This window comes from Gymnogyps californianus, chromosome 1, assembly GCF_018139145.2.
Source record: "Gymnogyps californianus isolate 813 chromosome 1, ASM1813914v2, whole genome shotgun sequence".
In the NCBI taxonomy this organism is placed as follows: domain Eukaryota; kingdom Metazoa; phylum Chordata; class Aves; order Accipitriformes; family Cathartidae; genus Gymnogyps; species Gymnogyps californianus.
In genome coordinates this window covers 71,628,010-71,645,274 of record NC_059471.1, presented here as the reverse complement: position 1 = coordinate 71,645,274, position 17,265 = coordinate 71,628,010, and the positions used below count along the sequence as shown (strand labels likewise).

Genomic DNA, 17,265 nt, shown 5'->3' with positions numbered 1-17,265 from the left:
CCCAGATAAGAGTTGATACAATCATTTCACAACTGCAAAATTAAGGCGCTACCAAAATACCAGTTCCACTAGTGTAAAATGTAATAGGAATAGAGAGTGTACAGCTTTCTATTTATCAATTTAAAAGTGGACTGGAGAACAAGGAAAAAGGAGCAGTAAGAAACATGACAAGATCTACAGGTTAGAAGTACAAAGAGATCTCGATGACTATCAAATGAACATATTAAAATACAGTAGATAAAAGGCCTCAGTGGCAAACAATTAGTATGCTTCTGAAAGACAAAAAAAAGGTTAAAATATATATATCATTTTGTAGCTTGAAGCTTTACAGGTGAACAACAGGTGTAGAGGTAGAGGGATTTTTTTTTTTTTTTTTTTTTTTGGCCTCTTTACGATGTATAAAGAAGGGCCACATTCACCACAGTGAAAAGACTCATCATATATCCCAGCATCCTTGCTTGGACAGCAAGCAAGAAAAGTGTAATGAGCTAGAAAGGCAACGAATCCTGTCTATCTCTTCCAGGAGCTCAGCTCCAACGCTTCCACATGTACCTTGGCGACAAGTTACACCTAAGCGTAGATCGGCCATAACGTGGACATTTCCTCTAGAGAGAAATGAGATAGCTAGCTTTTCCCATGAGGTACTACTGGATGCTGTAGAGATTATATGGCAGAGATAATTTGGTAACCATGAAACTGGTACTTTCCCTTAGAAAGCAAGTACCACAGGGCAGTGGTGATTTTTATTTTTTTTTATTATTTATTAAAGCTTTGCTATTTGATCAGCATTCAATGTTTTGGAAGAAATGTCAGCTTTGGGCTGCTAATATGATTATATGCATCCATACACAGACAATTCCTATGTTGTCATCATTTATCCAAAACATCAGTCACTGAAATATTCACAAACCGCTTTAAACCTTGACTAAAAAAAAATCCCTCTACAGTTCAGCTTTCTCTTCAATAACTATCTTTCCATTAATTATGCAGGCCTTCATGAACACAGTAATGTCACCTTCCATGTAAAATGTGTCTTTACACATTACAAAACAGCAGTAAACAACCTCTCTTGTTCCATAGGGTTTCCTCTCAGAAGTACCTCAAAAGTAGATATCTTGAAAAATCACTTTTGCAAAGAAGAATATTCACATTAGTTACTGAGGCAAAGCCAAGAAGACACTAACTAGCACCTTGATTTTTTTTTTTTTTTTCCTTAAATGCACTCCTATATGTAAAATTAAGCACATGTAAGATCAGGGACCAGCAATATACAAACACCATCGGCATCCCCTTGCAGCTAAACTAGTAATACTCAAAACTAGGCCAGACACACGAAGGAGCAAGATGAGTGAGTCTAGAAGAAATACACAGTATGGAAAGGGATGGGAAGAACAGGAAGCTGAACAGAAAGGATTGCAAGATCAAATACAGTCCATCTTCTGGTCCGAGAATTAGTTTGCGAAACCACCCTTCGGTAGCTCAGCTGACAGTGGGCTGAAGACCTACTGACTTCTGACATTTCCTCCCCCATATACAGAACAATTCCTTTATATTTCAGTGACTTCCTCTTCATCATCTTCAAATCCTGGAGGAAATGCATTCAACTTGAATTTTGAGTATTTTGGTGATGGTAGCAGAACTTGCAGAAGGCTACTGTAGAGGTTATGACATCATTGGTTGTAAGTTATGCACTTCACAATTCAGAGAATATACTTACAAACTATTTAAATAGAAAAAGGCGTGTTCAAGGTAGAGGCAGTTACAGTACATTCAGGGTACGTTACAGAAACCATTTGTGGTAGCCATTTGCTGAAAGGAAAAAAACTCTGTATTTTTGTTTCCCAGACCACACAGGTTATAACTACAATACCCAAAGAGAGCAGGTAATACATCTCAATCACTGCATTTTAATGCAGTCTTCTTCCAGAATTCATGTGCAAAGTGAAAAAAAAAGTTTAAATACATCTTCATTGACAAATAAGGACAAAAGAACTAAAAAAGAAATCAGGCACTTTGACCATTTAGGTAAACAGCCATTTCTTCTTACCAGACTTCTGCACATGAACAAGTCTTTACATTGGTCTTGCTATGCTTGCAGCACATGGAGATTCAAGTCAACTTATTTTCCTGTTGGTAGTATCAGTTCTACTTATAGGAAACTATGCCAATTGAATTGGTAACACTGTTAGTTATTTCATTGGCAGTTGAGCAAATGTTGATCATTTGACTGACAAGCAATCAATTTAATAGCTATCAAAGTTAGATATTAACAAAACAATACATAAAAAAAATAATCAAAGAGACAAATGAAAGTTAACACCTGACTTAAGCTTGCATTGAGACTTGCCTTTATAGGTTCGGTTTGTGCCTCTTTCACGGTGTTATTGTGGACTGATTTCCATCACATACAGCAACTGGTACTAAACTACAATACTTTCGGTTTGAAACACGTTCAGTAGAGATCACCCCAACGTAACGGGAAGTTGGCATGACACTGCAGGCAGGAGGGAGATGGAAGCCTCCACGCATTTCATCCTCGCCAGTCCCACTCGTAGAGCAGGCATTCAGAGTAAACTGCAGCATGCCTACCTCGTAGTTGGGGTGAAATCATTATTTCACAGCAGCGTTTATCACACCTTAGGGAGCCAGCTTGATTTGAATTTAGCAAAAAGACCAGCTAGGATTACTTTGATTTGTCTTTTCAAATAAACCAAAGTACACCTTTCCAAACATTTTGTACATACTCAATCCGCTACAACACATAAATCACAACATGAGGGATTACCTAAGGCTACTAAATAGTGCACTTATTCAGTAGCTATTATTCTTTCAGATAAACATCCTCAGATGCCTTGACCACAAACGGCTTAATTTTTTTTTTCCTCACAGACTGCTATTTGCTGAAGAGAGAGAGATGTGGGTGTATGACAGACTGCCTACCAATTCACTACAAGAGCGTACTGTTGGTTATAGTCTTCATGCATACTTCTGCCGGGCAGCGTAACTCCTCTTCTGTTCACTACCTCCAAGAAAGTCTAGGAAACACCTCTTCAATCCACTGTCCAGTTTCCTTGTCCTACCAAGTGGAAATCCAAATCACATGCAGGCCAATGGTGCTACTCTAGTACTTAACTCTCTTGCAGGCTAGAAACATCAGCTCTATCATAGTACTTTGAAGCAATTATCCACATCTATCAGCTACGCTCTAACTGGAGCACAGCTTTGTAGAGGCTCAGATTTCACCAGGACAACAGGAGAGAGTGCAAGGTTTGGTGAATACCCAGGATAACAAACCGATGCAATCAATGGACGCTGGACGCAGTCAGAAAGGGCTGTTCCTTTTTGAAGGAATCTTTAAAAAAAAAAAAACAAACAAAAGAAAAAAACCAAAACAACCCTCCCCCTTTGCCCTCCCCCAGAACAACCTGTCGTGAGATGTTTTCAGTGCCCACTCACAACTGAAGTCCATGTTATCTGGGTCTTTTGCGAGTCACGAATATCAATACACGTCTGATGGCGATAAGACGATCTTTAAGGGAGGTCATAGCCAATATAGCCAGCTGAGCTCTGTTTTCCAGAGGCAACACTGCCAAGAGCCACCAGTACCAGGCAGGACCACTGGGGTTGCTCTGCAAAAGGACGGAAAGACATGCAATCATGCATTCACCGGCACTGCCCCATGAACATCACCACCTTCCTTCCCACCTTCTATTTGCTAAGAAAGTCACCACGAAACAGTTCAAGCAACAACTAAACACTTAGTTTCAGGTGCTCTCCTCGTCTATATACACGATTAAGACTGATCTCTTCAGATATCAACTTACATTGATATGTTTTCCACTGATTAATTGTTTTCCATGCTTCATGCTAGTAGACCAAAATAGGGTAAATAGAGTTTAGAATGTACAAAACCACAGCAAAAACCTGTCAGAAAATAGTCTTGCGTAAAAATTCTGTATAGAATAAGGCTGCATAAGTAGGAAGGTTTTATTACCTGTGGCTCTGGTTCTTTTCCTGGCATGGACCCAAAATGATTGAGAATTTGCACTTTCATATTGTCTTTAAGAGAAGTAAACCAGGCAACGGCTTGATCATAAACTGAATCATGAAGGCGGACAAGTTCTTCATATTCCGGTCCTTCAACCTTATTGTTAAAAGAAGGGAGACAAAACAAAACAGGTTTGATACTGTGGAGTCCACATGCTTCCCCAGAAGCAAGCGAAGCAAAATAATGCAGTGACTACAGCTGTTCAAACGTCCTTATCTAAGCAAACTGTACCCAAGTCTCAGATTTCAAACCTGTGATGCTGAAGTCTTTTTACCCTCCCCTAGGTGTTCTGAAGTGACATTTCTTGGAGCAGTTACTGCCTCGTTAATATCCATTCCTAAATGCTGGCACAAGAGAACAATCTGCTCTCTAATCCTGGGACATCACATTAATCATCTCAAACCCACAACCTCGAGTCCCTGTCACAGAATGACCTCTGAACATTGGTAAATTGTCTGGCAAAACAAAAGAAACACTACCGCCACCGAGCACAGAGACAGGGGGTCTATGGCACTTAGAGACCAGCAGTATTTTATAGAAGTGTTAAGGCCATGGTCGACAGCCAAGAAGGAGGAGGAGGAGGAGGGCAGACACCTGAGCAGACAGGAAGCAGGGAAAGTGGATGCTTTCCCAATACCAGAAATGGCCATAAAAAAATACCCTCCTGAGGCAAGGAGTGTTTTAGTTGCACAGGCCTAACTACTAGCTATTAGGGAAAAGAAAAAAGCATAAGCAAAAACCACGACAAATTGGTGATTTGGGTTTTTGGTTTGGGGTTGTTGGTTTTTTTTTTCCCCCGTAATCTGTACACACCAATGGTGTGATTCACCTGTGCTACTCAGATGCACATCTGAGCTAGCTGCTCTGGATGCCCTTCACAGTTGAGGAGAAACAGCTCTAGAGGGCAATTAATCTCATCTTAAGGTAGGTATCTAAGACAGAGCAGATAAAATAGGCAGCTTTGGACTGAGCTTTCTCACTATCAGATATAACACGAACGTAGGGTGCTGAACACAGACGTCAGCCTCTCAAGTGAGACAAGGTAAATCTCACTCCGATTATGAAGAGGTGGGTCTCTGGCACCATCTACAAACAATGCCTGGATACCTGTGTTCCATCACCCTTCACTGGGGATTTAAACACGGCAGAGCCCTCACTCTGAGCAGACTACCTACTCTGACCTTTCGCAGGGGGAGGCACCGCCACACAATCTGCCTTTCCTGCCCTGGCGAGCAACTGCATCATCCTGCAGAGGTGAGAAAAGCCCTACTAAGACTTTACAGACTTGCACTTCAACTATGACAGCGTGCTGAAGAGCTGTACGACCAGACTGGACTACATCAATTGGCATGAGATTACTACTAAACTCAACGTTAAGAGGGATCAGGGTTTTGCAGACATGCTCTGAAAATGATCCACTAAGTCATCATTAAGCATGGCCAAAAATCTTCCCTTTCGCCAACACCTATCACAAGCACCTCACTTGATGCAGGTTTTGTAAGAGGACTTGTTTTTAAAAAACTACTCCCCTCCCTGCAATTCTCTGCTCTCAGCCAGCTCTTACGGATGCTTCTACAGGCACGGTTAACTACATGTCACTAAGATCTCATTTTAAGAGCAGACTCCCACATTTGTTTGAGGACCTGTTCTGTAAATGAGAGCTTGGAGGTCATATGAAGTCTGCCAACTGCCTGTTCAGTGCAAGAAGAGAATAGCCAGTTCTCTAACAACACGGCATGTGCTCTTAGAAGGGTTTCAAGTCCGTACCAGTTTTAAAACGTTACTCTGACCTCATCTACACACCATGACAGACCTCAGCACCTGAGTCTCAGAAGCTACTTTGAGATCCATGAAGGGAGTGCAACACTTGAAGCAGAGATAATTATAAGGGCAGAAAGGAAGAAAGGGAAGGAAGAGACAAAGTTTGTTCCATGGTTTTCAAAATAGAGATTTAGTATTTATAATGATATTGGTTTAAAAATAATGCACAGCTAGCTTGAAATGCAACAAGGAAAGGCTATTTAAGTGAATCCAGCAATACATGAGTATGAATAACTTTGCACCATAGATCACCTTTTTATCTTCAAGATACTCGATGTTTGCTGTGTTATATCCATCTCGCTGGCCATGGCTTAAGACCCTAAAACGACGGACACCAACTGTATCAACAACTGAGCGCCCATCAGGAAAAAACTTTACGTCCCTGATCTCTAATATACAGCCATGATCTGCAAATCTGAAATGACAGAAGGGCATAAAAGTGGAAGTCATCAACAAGTGTTTATACACATCAGGACAAATACTGGGCCTAATTCACCACTTCTTATTTGAAAGAGGATCCTGCTTTGGTGACAATACATTTCTGCTTATTCACATAAGCCACACAACCCCCACCCTTTCTGCCTTCCCTCAGAGGTCCAGGGCAGCAGCATTTTCGGAGGGTATCTGCGGAGTGGGAGGGCTGGGAAGGGACAGGAAACTAAATGGAGCATGTTTCATGCTGGGAGTTGCCAGCTGCTGGTGGCAAATTCACCTGCTTTGCAAAGAAAACAAGATGGGTAAAGATACCATAAGGAAGTCCAGAAAGTGAGGAACAAATGCAGGGCTGGGAGGGCCATCCCCCTACTCTGAGGTGTAAGCAGAGGATTACAGGCTTTAGAAGGAAAAGGCTTCTATATAGCAAGACTCTTCTTGCACTTGTTTCCTTTAAGTTAAAAAAACAAAACAAAACAAAAACCCCAAAACCACACCACCAAACCAACCCCCCCCCCCAAAAACCCAAAACAAACCCAAAACACCCTCTTCACAAAAGCATATTTGTATCTGTTATATTTAAAGTAGGCACAGGTTTTAATCACGCCCTGGCAACAAGCACGCAACAAATTTTTACTGTACATTATCAGGCTTACCTACTCTACATTTCTGCTGTAGCGAGTTCACCACAGAGGCTGATTGCACAATGACTCTTCACCATGATACACTGATCTGCCAGCATTTGCAGCTCTGCACCTCAGCCTACTGCTAAGCAGGAGAATGCACTGTATCTAGTCTCATCTCAAGATACCAAATCCCTGCAGGGTCTGATAAATGTTCCATCAGGGAAATGCTTATTTTACCAGGGCTTGGCCATTTCTTACATCAGAGTGATGAAGAAACAGCGTCACTGCGAGGAAATGACTCCTGTTTCCACTCTACTAGAAATCATGGATTTGGGAGGGGGGAAAAAAAGCTCACCACTGTGAACAACCATTCTTTCCCAGCCATTGCACAGAACAAACTGAGGAAGAGCAAGAAGAGTACAGCTGCACACAGCTAAGCCCTGGTGCTCTACCAGTGGGATTACAAAAAGCGAGTTTATTATAACAATACTAGACTAAACACGATTTAAACAGCTACACAGCAATTGCTTTAAATTAATGATTTTAGCGACATTCATACAGAATTTAAAAATTAATCTAGAAGTAAAAGTGATGATTTTTTCCTTTTTTGTCATTCTTTGAGAAGTTGCTTTTGGATAGATAGCGACTGATCAAAGAGACAAGAAAGCACCTGGAGATGGGTATAAAAATGTACTGACACATTAAAAGTTTATATTCTTCTCCCAGTTTTAACTTAAAATGGAGAAATAAAATAGAGGAAGGTAATGACTTGAACATGTCTTGTCACTGTGTTTTTCAAGGGAGGTATGTATCCATGTCTTAGCAGATGAGGCAAAACAAGTTTCCCCAGTTTTTGTATTCCCAGTTGATTTTGCAATTTTGAATAAACAGAAGAACTTCTTTACTTGTGTAAGAAGCTACAACAGTCTGCCAGGTGACTACAGATGAAGGCTTCCTGCACTTCAGTGTTTGATTTAAGTTACGATGCTTAAAAAGTTTAATTATTTTAGTAACTCAAAACAGACAGGACAAAAATCTAACCATACTGGTTGCACTTTAAAATACCCTTTATGACACTATCTAATAAACCAACTCTTGTGGTTTTGGGATTGTAACACCTTGGCCCTCTGTATTAGACCTGACTCCAAATAAGTTTGGCTCTTCCACAAGCCTTCACAGATGTAAGGGGAGTTATCGCTGATGTCCTAGGGTCATTTTGTCCTCACTCTTACGAGTATTTGCTTCCAGAAAATTGATAACAGGCCTGGAAGGGACCATGGAGCACCAGCTGCTGTTGGAGCCTGAACTCCACTGAGTGCAGCACTGACAGCAGGCCAACTGGCATGAAGCACAGCCAGAGCCGACTGGAAGCCATAGCATCTCCTGTGTTCTTACTGCCACCTTACCGTCCGGTCTGGGAGGAAAAAAAAAAAAAAAAAAAAACCAAAAACCTGAACTGGACAAGGAAAGGCTGCCAAGCCCCGGTATGACTGCCCTCCTCTCAGCTCCAGAGATGATCACCTACAAAATGCTGCTCCTGAGGATGCCCGTCTAATGTGTCCTTAAAAATTCCCATGCTCGTCATCCATTCTACAGTCTGCATCACACCAACATATCTTCTGAAGTCAGCAACTATCTATTCCATCTCGTAAGGCAGACCTCTCAAGACCACCTCATTTTTCTCCCACAAGCATCTTCTCATCCCCTTCACCCAAAAACCTATTATCTATAAAGGACTTAAAAACTTGAAAGTTTTCATAGAATCATAGAATAGTTTGGGTTGGAAGGGACCTTAAAAGGTCATCTAGTCAGTCTCTGCATAGGGAGCTGGCAACACACCAGTGTCAGAATTCACAAAAATGAATTAAAGGCAAGATCATATAGAAAGACAATGTAACCCACTCACTGTAGATAGTTTTGACATTGCAACACAGTAGTAAAGACAAACATCAAAATTCAACATTCAGCAGCAAAACAGACTTCTCAGCCAAGGGTATACTTTGTCTCACTCAAATGATACCACCTATGCAGGAAAGCTATGGAAGCTTTGGATTTCTTTTAATTTATTTACTATTTTTGTTTTCTAAAACTGAGCAGACAGAGGAGCAACCTCATCCAGACAGTCAGCTTTCACTAGAACAAACAGGCTAGAAAGCTTTCCAACCACACAGACAATTAAGTGCTATTTTTGGAGCCTGTAGTAGCAGCATGAGTTGTGTTCTTGCTATCCATCCAACAGGGGAGCAATAAAAATTATGTCTTTGTGTCAAAAGGAATGTTTAAGATACAAAACTAAAAAGCCAGCAACTTTAGTATTGGTTCATAAAGGACTGGAGCAGTGGTTTGGGGAGACAAGTATACTGCGCCGCAGTACTCCATTAGCGTCACAACAGCCTCTGCAACAAGAGGACTTTCTCAGCTCATCTCCTTACCCTTTTAATTCGTCAGCTAAGCACATGCCAAACTGCTTGGTACCAGTTTCCATGCATCTTCTTATCATTAGACGATAACGAGGTTCAAAGACATGGAGTGGGCAAGGGATAGTAGGGAAGGCCATGGTACATACGAAGATGGGAACATCTTTATTCAAACTGTAAGATAATTGTTAAAAAAAAAAAAGTGTTCAGCTTTTTTCTGGGTACTGCTATATTCAGCATAAACCCTTAATATGACACTGATTCCAGTGGTCTCAGAGTCATTCTTTGTAAACGCGTATCTGGTCGAGGTTTGTCATTTTTACAAGATAAACATATTTCAGGACTCTTTCTGTTAATACATTAAGGAAACAATCCCTCTAATCTACTTTCATAGAGGAAAAGTCAGGAAATAATAGCCAATTTTCCAAATGTATGCATACTGATACATCTAGCTTAAATACACATGGCAAGATGTTGGTGATAACTTTTCACAGTAATATAGTACCCTAAGAACTAGCCATGTTCAAAGCAAGACGGTAGAGAATTCCCAAGCTCAGCAAAGCCCTTTAATTTTGAAGAATCCCACTAAGCCACTTAATTTTTTCAGGCTTAATTGCATGTTTTATACTTCTTTTTAGTTGAGTTGTAGCACAAGATCCACAAGTCACTGACAAAACTGGGTCCTTGAACTTCTCCTGACCTGAAGTATAGCCCATTTATAATTTGAATTCTACTCCCAGACAACCCCCATTATAACTTTTAAGGCTATTATATTGTTTCAGACAAAAAAGCAATTATCTTTATTTTAAGAATATTGTTGTGACTCTCTACCATCCAAGCATATTGTTACTTGTTTATCTGCAAAAAACATGTCAAAAATACAAAACATCTGGCAGGTTCATTTACAAATTCATTCATTTTGTGCATTTTCACAAGCAAATGAAGCTTCTTCAGAAATTTAGATTGAAAAATACATTTTATAACAGCTGTCAGTAGTAAAAAGAGAGCCTACTTTGACAATTCCTTCATTTCTTCCTCATAAACTTTCTTCCTTTCAGATAATTCCTCTGGCAAGTAACGGACTATCAGTTCTTCTGTAAGGACGGTCTTCTTGTAAGTTCTGCTTGCCAGAAACTGCAAGGAAGAGTCAACTCTTAAGTCTGATAACGAGAAGACAGTTAACATCTCTTCCTCCCAACCCATCCCTTCCCTAAGGCCAAACAGCACATTAGTTCGGATTGTACTGATTCCTCCTCTTTTCCAGCCTTCAAGCACCAAAACTTCCACTTCAGGATATGTGGTTCACTCCAGTGCCCATTTAACTATAACCCCATGCTCTTTTTTTGGCAGAAGTTGTACTACCAGCAAGAAAAGGTAGTCCCTCCTCACTTTTGCAGAAGACACATATATTCTTTTCACCTAGAGCTGCCAAGTTACTGGCAAGAAGTACTCCAAGTACAAGACACATTATGTCTGCTGGAGCAGAAGTGCTGACCAAGGAGTGACCATTGATCGTTCACCGCAGGTAGATACACAAACTGGAGACGTGGTATGAACAGGGCTATGGCTGGGACTCCCCAGGCATGAGCCTGAGGTGATACTGGAAGCCTCTATTCCTTTAAGCACCAGCAAACCCCACTTGTCTTCCAAGGAATGACAAAATATATTCTGAAGCAAATGAGGTCTATGCACAGCTTGATGCTGTGGGTACTACTGTGTTGTTCTGGTTTCATAGAATCATAGAATAGTTTGGGTTGGAAGGGACCTTTAAAGGTCATCTAGTCCAACCCCCCTGCCATGGGCAGGGACATCTTCAACTAGATCAGGTTGCTCAGAGCCCCATCCAGCCTGACCTTGAATGTTTGCAGGGATGGGGCATCTACAACCTTTCTGGGCAACCTGTTCCAGTGTTTCACCACCCTCATTGTAAAAAATGTCTTCCTTATATCTAGTCTAAATCTACCCTCCTTTAGTTTAAAACCATTACCTCTTGTCCTATTGCAACAGGCGCTACTAAAAAGTTTGTGCCCATCTTTCTTGTAAGCCTTCTTTAAGTACTGAAAGGCCGCAATCAGGTCTCCCTGGACCCTTCTCTTCTCCAGGCTGAACAACCCCAACTCTCTCAGGCTTTCTTCAGAGGAGAGGTGTTCCAGCCCTCTGATCATTTGTGGCCCTCCTCTGGACCTGTTCCAACAGGTCCATGTCCTTCCTGTGCTGAGAACCCCAGAGCTGGATGCAGTACTCCAGGTGGGGTCTCACCAGAGCGGAGTAGAGGGGCAGAATCACCTCCTTGACCTGCTGGCCACGCTTCTTTTGATGCGGCTTGAAAGTAGAGCACAGAAAATCCCCACATACATGCTTTCAGAAGAACAAAAACACACAAAGCTGTGTTAACTGAGGCAAGGATGTACTTACTTCTGACAGCTTTTCTTTGCAGAGTGGGCAATGCGGATTATGGTCAAGGCAACGCTCAAGGCATTTGAGGCAAAAGGTATGTCCACAGGGAGTGGTAACAGGTTCGTAGAACAACCTGAACATGAAAACATGTAACAGACAAGCTAAGCTGCCAACACGAACGATGCAAATTCCCAAACTGTGGAAAGGAGTGACTAGACCTAGCCATCTCTTCCTTTCCTGCTTTTGTAGAAAGCACAGGTGTCAGTTTTATCTAAGGATATAAAAAAGGTTTTCATTTTTAGAAGCAGCAAACAATGGAGAAAACCATGCATAATGGAGAAAACCACATCTGTAAAGATTCACCAGATGCAAGGTTCAGCAAAAAGGAACAGAGTAATGATTTAAGACATTCTCTGGCAGGTTTCCCTTCTGACACCACGAAAACTTTTTTCAGAAGCTAGAAAGGCTTTCTGATCTTAATCCCAGGTCAATGCAGTCATACCTCATGCACAGGGAACACTCAAAGTCCGATGCATCCACCAGAGTTGTTGGTATTTCACTTGAAGTGACAGCGGTGTTTTCAGGTGAAACATCTGCATCTAAGTAGTTAAGAAGATGATTATAGTAAATATTTAAGTATTACTGCAATTTCAGATGCTGTTTACGTTGTTTTTCCATAAAGAAACTAATTTATCTCTTTTCTTTTTTGAAGTTTTGTTCCAAACAAAGATATTTTCCATCTAAGTTTTAGACTTTCTAGCAGGAAATCTTTTGCAGAGGATGTCATCTATGGCCAGCGAAAGCACTTTAGAGCTGAATACCCATGATTTGCTTCTCCAAAAATGGTTGGTTTTGTTTTGGTTTTTTTTTTTTTTAAAGTCTAGTTTTTAAAATACTCTGCTATTGCTTTCCCACCACCGTCACCACTCCCACATCAGCCAGGCCAGATGTTTTAAAGTACATTAAGTCCAGAATTTAATTTGTTTACACACAGTCAAACTATTTCATCAGTGTTTATTATAGATTTCTCAGCAGGGGTAATTTTTCTTACAAGTATAAAAAAAGCTTACATTCTTCTAGACTAGGCTGCTGTGCAAATCCCAAGCTTCAGACAGCTCAAAGTTTAAGGACTACTGGAGCTACATTAGCTAATACTGATTTCACGAGCTCAGCACTCTGCAAACACAGACGCAAAAACACTTCACTTAAAATTCTGCCCACCCTGGTTTAGGGGGTAGTATATATCCCTGTGGTTAACACACTTAAAGGGTATGGGCTTCAAACTTGACAGCAGCAGCATTTAAGCTCAAGAGCTATCAGCTTGAGCTTCTGATGACATTTGTACAAGCAGATTCTGCAACTTCCTTTACAATCCGCATCTTTGTTGCTCAGTGATGAGTTGCAACAGTCATGGATGCTGCCTCCACGTCCTTTTTATTAACCAAATTCTTGACCATTTGAGGAAAAAAAAAAAAAAAAAAAAAGAAGTTCAGCTTTTTATGTTAAGTTAAAACACTAGGATGTTTTGTTAAAGGATAACTTATGCTCAGCATCTGGTTTATCTCAAGCACAGACAGGACAGGGGAGGGCACTGGTGTAGTGTGGCCTACAAAGAAAAACAGCGTTATCTTTAACCTACATCTCACATGTTAGCATTTAGTAATAGCAAGAACCTAACTGTGTTAATTCTGCAAATAGTAACATGGCATCGGGATCTAGCACAGACCAGAAATTAATGGTTATGGGTAAAACACGATCTCTGGCCTTCGCTGTGAAGATACAAGCGGGTCAGATTTCACAATCTATTTACTGAGTCTGCAGTTCACAGGCAAGTACGGGGTTTTTCCCTTCACAGCAACGTGATCAGAAACTGGCCATACATTGATCATTTGCAGAGGTGGCAGACAGACAGCAGCACTTGAAGACTTTTAATATTTCAAGGCAGAAGTCAGATTTGTCAAGGAGGTGTGGGCTGTTTTTTTTTCCTTTAAGGGAAAAAACGCACACTAGTATAGCAGCATTTTCTAAGTCCCTTTTAACCAATTATTTCACTACTCAGCGCAATATATTGCCTCCAGCATTTTTATCCTGGAGTATTAAAACTACTTTGGAGGTCTTTGTTAGAAGCTTGAGATGCATACCAATTGTAAGCACAGCTATCAAGTGACAGAAAACTGGGGGGGCTTATTACCCTTCAAAAGGCTTCTTTGTTTGCTTGGAAAATTTCATGTAAAGTTGCATGTGACTGTTTCTGATGCCAGTTAAAGACTAGTTTCCAGGCTTACTGCATCTTTCCTTCATATAGAAAGACAATGAAGTTCAGCTATACCTCTGAGACCTAGAAAATGGAAACAGCACCAGCAACACAAAGACTAAACTGTTAGTGGATTATGCATTGGAAATGGCCCATTTGAGAAAGAAAAATACAGTGTTCATTGAATAAATTGAAACTGCTCTGGAATAAGGTAAATAGGCTGTTACAGCAGAAACAGACAAACCAGACAACAAAATATTATTCCAATCCCTGTAGGGAACGTTTCATTGACACCTACAAAAAGGGAGGAAGAAAGAAGTAGTTTATCATTTTTCAGTATGTGCAAAAGAAACCCCCTTTCTAAGCCACAACACAAACCTTTTTTAGGAATCTTATTGGGGACATCCAAGCTTTGTAAATCCCTCATATCACTGGACAGCTTTCTTTTTAAGCCAACCCCAGGCAAACTGGAGAGAATAGCTCCCAAAGACTTCTTGTTGTCTTCAAAATAGAGATCCAGAATGTGATGGGAAACAGGAGAATCAGTGCTTCTAAATACATCAGATTCCTGGGACGGAGTTTTTGTTAACCTGAACACAGTATCCTAAAAAATGAAGAACAGTTATATACAGCATGAGACAGTTTTGCTCTGTTTTTTCTATTAGTTGTATACATCAGCAATAGATCAATGTCCCTACAATGAGCTTAATGAGGGAGAAAGGTTCATATCAAAGAAGGCCACTCTCCAGTTGCTTGAAATAGGGCCACTCTCTCCCTACAGCTCCTGTCCCGAGATATTATGTTCCTGTCATACTAAAATCTTGAGTGGAAAAAAAAACACCCACAAATATAATCGACCCCCATATGAAGGCATCACATTGTTTTCTGAAGAAAGTTCCATTCTCTTATTCTTCTGAGGAAGTACATCCCAATGAGATCCAACAGCAACGGAGAAAACAGGCTTACCATGAAAGTAAGTGCCTACATGAGCGCAGACAAAGACAGACAGATCAGACAGATCCTTGTGTTACTTTTGGTATTTTTATGTTGAATGCTTTTTACTTTACCTTTGAGGACCCAGCAACAGAGCTATCTTCCACAGCTGACTGTGTGTTTATGCTACTCAGAAATGCAGGTTTCAATCTTGTATGGGATGTTCGACTAGAGAAAGGTGCTGTTAGACTATCATGCACATTTTCAAAGGCTGGGAAAAACATCTCACACATTATCTAGTCAATTAGAGAGAGAAAAAAAATAATAATAATTACGATATAGATATTTATGTTTGTACGAACACAGACACACAAACTTCACAGCTTCTGGATGCCAAGAAGCTTGCAACAACCAGGACATCCTGCATTCCCCAATGCCCACAGGAAACCTGAATGGCAGTCCCCACCACAACCACAGACAGATCCCAAGGTGCTCTTCTGGTGTCCACCTCCCTCCCCAAAGGCTTCTACTCCCCAGGAGCACTGGGGACGGCAGTCTTGCATCCTTCTCCTGCCCCTACCATCTCCACTCTGACCCTCAGACCCCTACACCTCCAGAAGTCTTCAGATCATGCTCTCCTTTCAAAACCAGTTAACAGAGATGTGTTCAAGCTCTCCTCATGCTCTGCATCCATCTCCCCTATCCTCAAGCAGATTTCATCCCTAGCTAAAAGCTGTGCAGAGCCTGTTCCCCCTCTCACCAGTCCCTACCAAGCACCTTGCCAAATCCCTGTTTCTTTTTATAAAAAGCTGCCTGTATGGATGGTCACAGAGAACCTGATGATGGTTGGTTAGCACTAAGTGTGTCTAACTTCCCATAAGGGACAAATTGCTACAGAGGCTGCAGGATTTTTCCAGGACAGGGCAGCACACAGCTCCCCCTTCTCAACCCTCTGCCACTTCCCACTTAAAAGTGGTTTTCTGATGGGCACTAAAATTAGCAGCCTCGAGCCTATGAAATCCAGGTGCACTCAAATCTGGCCGACATACTGCAAGTGTAATGTACAAACAACAGCAGCAAAACCTACAGATTTGCAGTGGAATCCACAAATATACAATCCCTCTGGTTAAGGCATTAACCAAACCCAAGAGGCACCTCACACAGCATAATGCTAATAATGTTTATTGGAGAATCTACTGAATCAGATTATCTTTGGGCTGTTTACTATCACCTGAAATAACATGAATTCTACTTGGCTGCAGGAGTAAGAGCAGCATGATGGCCAAGAAGTGGCCAGGAAATACATTTTATACCTTTTGGGCTTCTTTCTTCATTGAGCTCCATTCAGGATTTAAGGCAACACAATAGAGAAACTCCTTCAATGCGTCCTCAGTCCTTTCCAATCCAGAAAGAGCTTTTGCTTTCACATAATGGCCCTGTTCACACAAAGGAAACGTACAAATACAGAGATCATTTCTAAAGTGGCAGCAAGACACCAGCAAACAAACTTGGAAGTTCATGCCTTTCTGCAGGTGAAGAATAAGACACTTTTTGGGTAACAACCTCTTTGACACACATGACTAAAGGAAAGTGAGTCCCTTTTGCTGAAAAAAGATCCCCCAGGAACCCACTGCTGCATTACGCCCTGCCAAAGACACCGCTCTCTTCCTCAGGGGGGACCTGATGCAGAATGAGGAGGCGTATTTGTCTCCCCAGGGGCCGAGACTACTACATATGCCACCAGGCTCGATACCCCAGAGAACGGTTTCACGTACCAGGGCAAACTTAACAGTAATAAATCTGCAGGGGAAAGGCAGCGGCATGGGGCAGGCTGGAGGTGGCAGCTGAGGGAGCAAAAGATTTTAGGTTCAGGACACTCTCACTTCTCCTGGGTGTCTTAACCAGGACAGAGATGATTTTTCACCTATTTTATTTGGCTAGAGAAGACCAACAAGGTTATGAATTTAGGGCAACTTATCAATGCTTAACCTGAAACCTTTTAGCCCACCATACCTCTCCCACGTCCTAGAGTAACACATCCATGGCCAACAGGTATGGCAGCCAGCTTGGGGACAAGTCCTACTTTACTTGTTACTAGCAGCAACAGAAGAATGCCTCACCTCTGAATTGCCCTGCGGATATCAATTTGCAGTTCAAATCTGGCTATGGAAATTACTTCCTTAATGATGAAAAGAAACTAAGTGTGCGTTTAAACATTTGCCTCTTGCTTATTAGACAGAAATGTGCTCTGCAAGTCCACCTCTGATCCACATGAATATCTCTAGGCTGTGCTGAAAGTACAATTTCACTAGTCTAAGAGACTGGTTAGATAAGCAG

At 41.3% G+C, this 17,265-nt stretch overlaps 1 protein-coding gene across 2 annotated transcripts in view; it reads right to left on the bottom strand.

The window, feature by feature from the left end:
- Window positions 1-388: 388 nt before the first annotated feature.
- LONRF2 (LON peptidase N-terminal domain and ring finger 2) overlaps window positions 389-17,265 on the bottom strand; it is a 36,127-nt gene continuing 19,250 nt past the window's right edge. Inside the window, exons 3-13 of one of the 2 annotated variants that reach the window (XM_050912386.1) lie at window positions 16,242-16,364; window positions 15,063-15,224; window positions 14,374-14,599; window positions 12,244-12,340; window positions 11,760-11,874; window positions 10,357-10,478; window positions 9,360-9,518; window positions 6,122-6,284; window positions 3,995-4,144; window positions 3,457-3,629; window positions 389-3,076 (exon numbers count right to left, since the gene is read on the bottom strand). In XM_050912386.1, the coding sequence (XP_050768343.1) occupies window positions 3,471-3,629; window positions 3,995-4,144; window positions 6,122-6,284; window positions 9,360-9,518; window positions 10,357-10,478; window positions 11,760-11,874; window positions 12,244-12,340; window positions 14,374-14,599; window positions 15,063-15,224; window positions 16,242-16,364 (1,476 nt within the window). In that variant the 3' untranslated portion in view covers window positions 389-3,076; window positions 3,457-3,470. Of the gene's footprint in view, window positions 3,077-3,435; window positions 3,630-3,994; window positions 4,145-6,121; window positions 6,285-9,359; window positions 9,519-10,356; window positions 10,479-11,759; window positions 11,875-12,243; window positions 12,341-14,373; window positions 14,600-15,062; window positions 15,225-16,241; window positions 16,365-17,265 lie in introns of those variants that run through there. The other variant, XM_050912378.1, reaches the window with a different exon arrangement.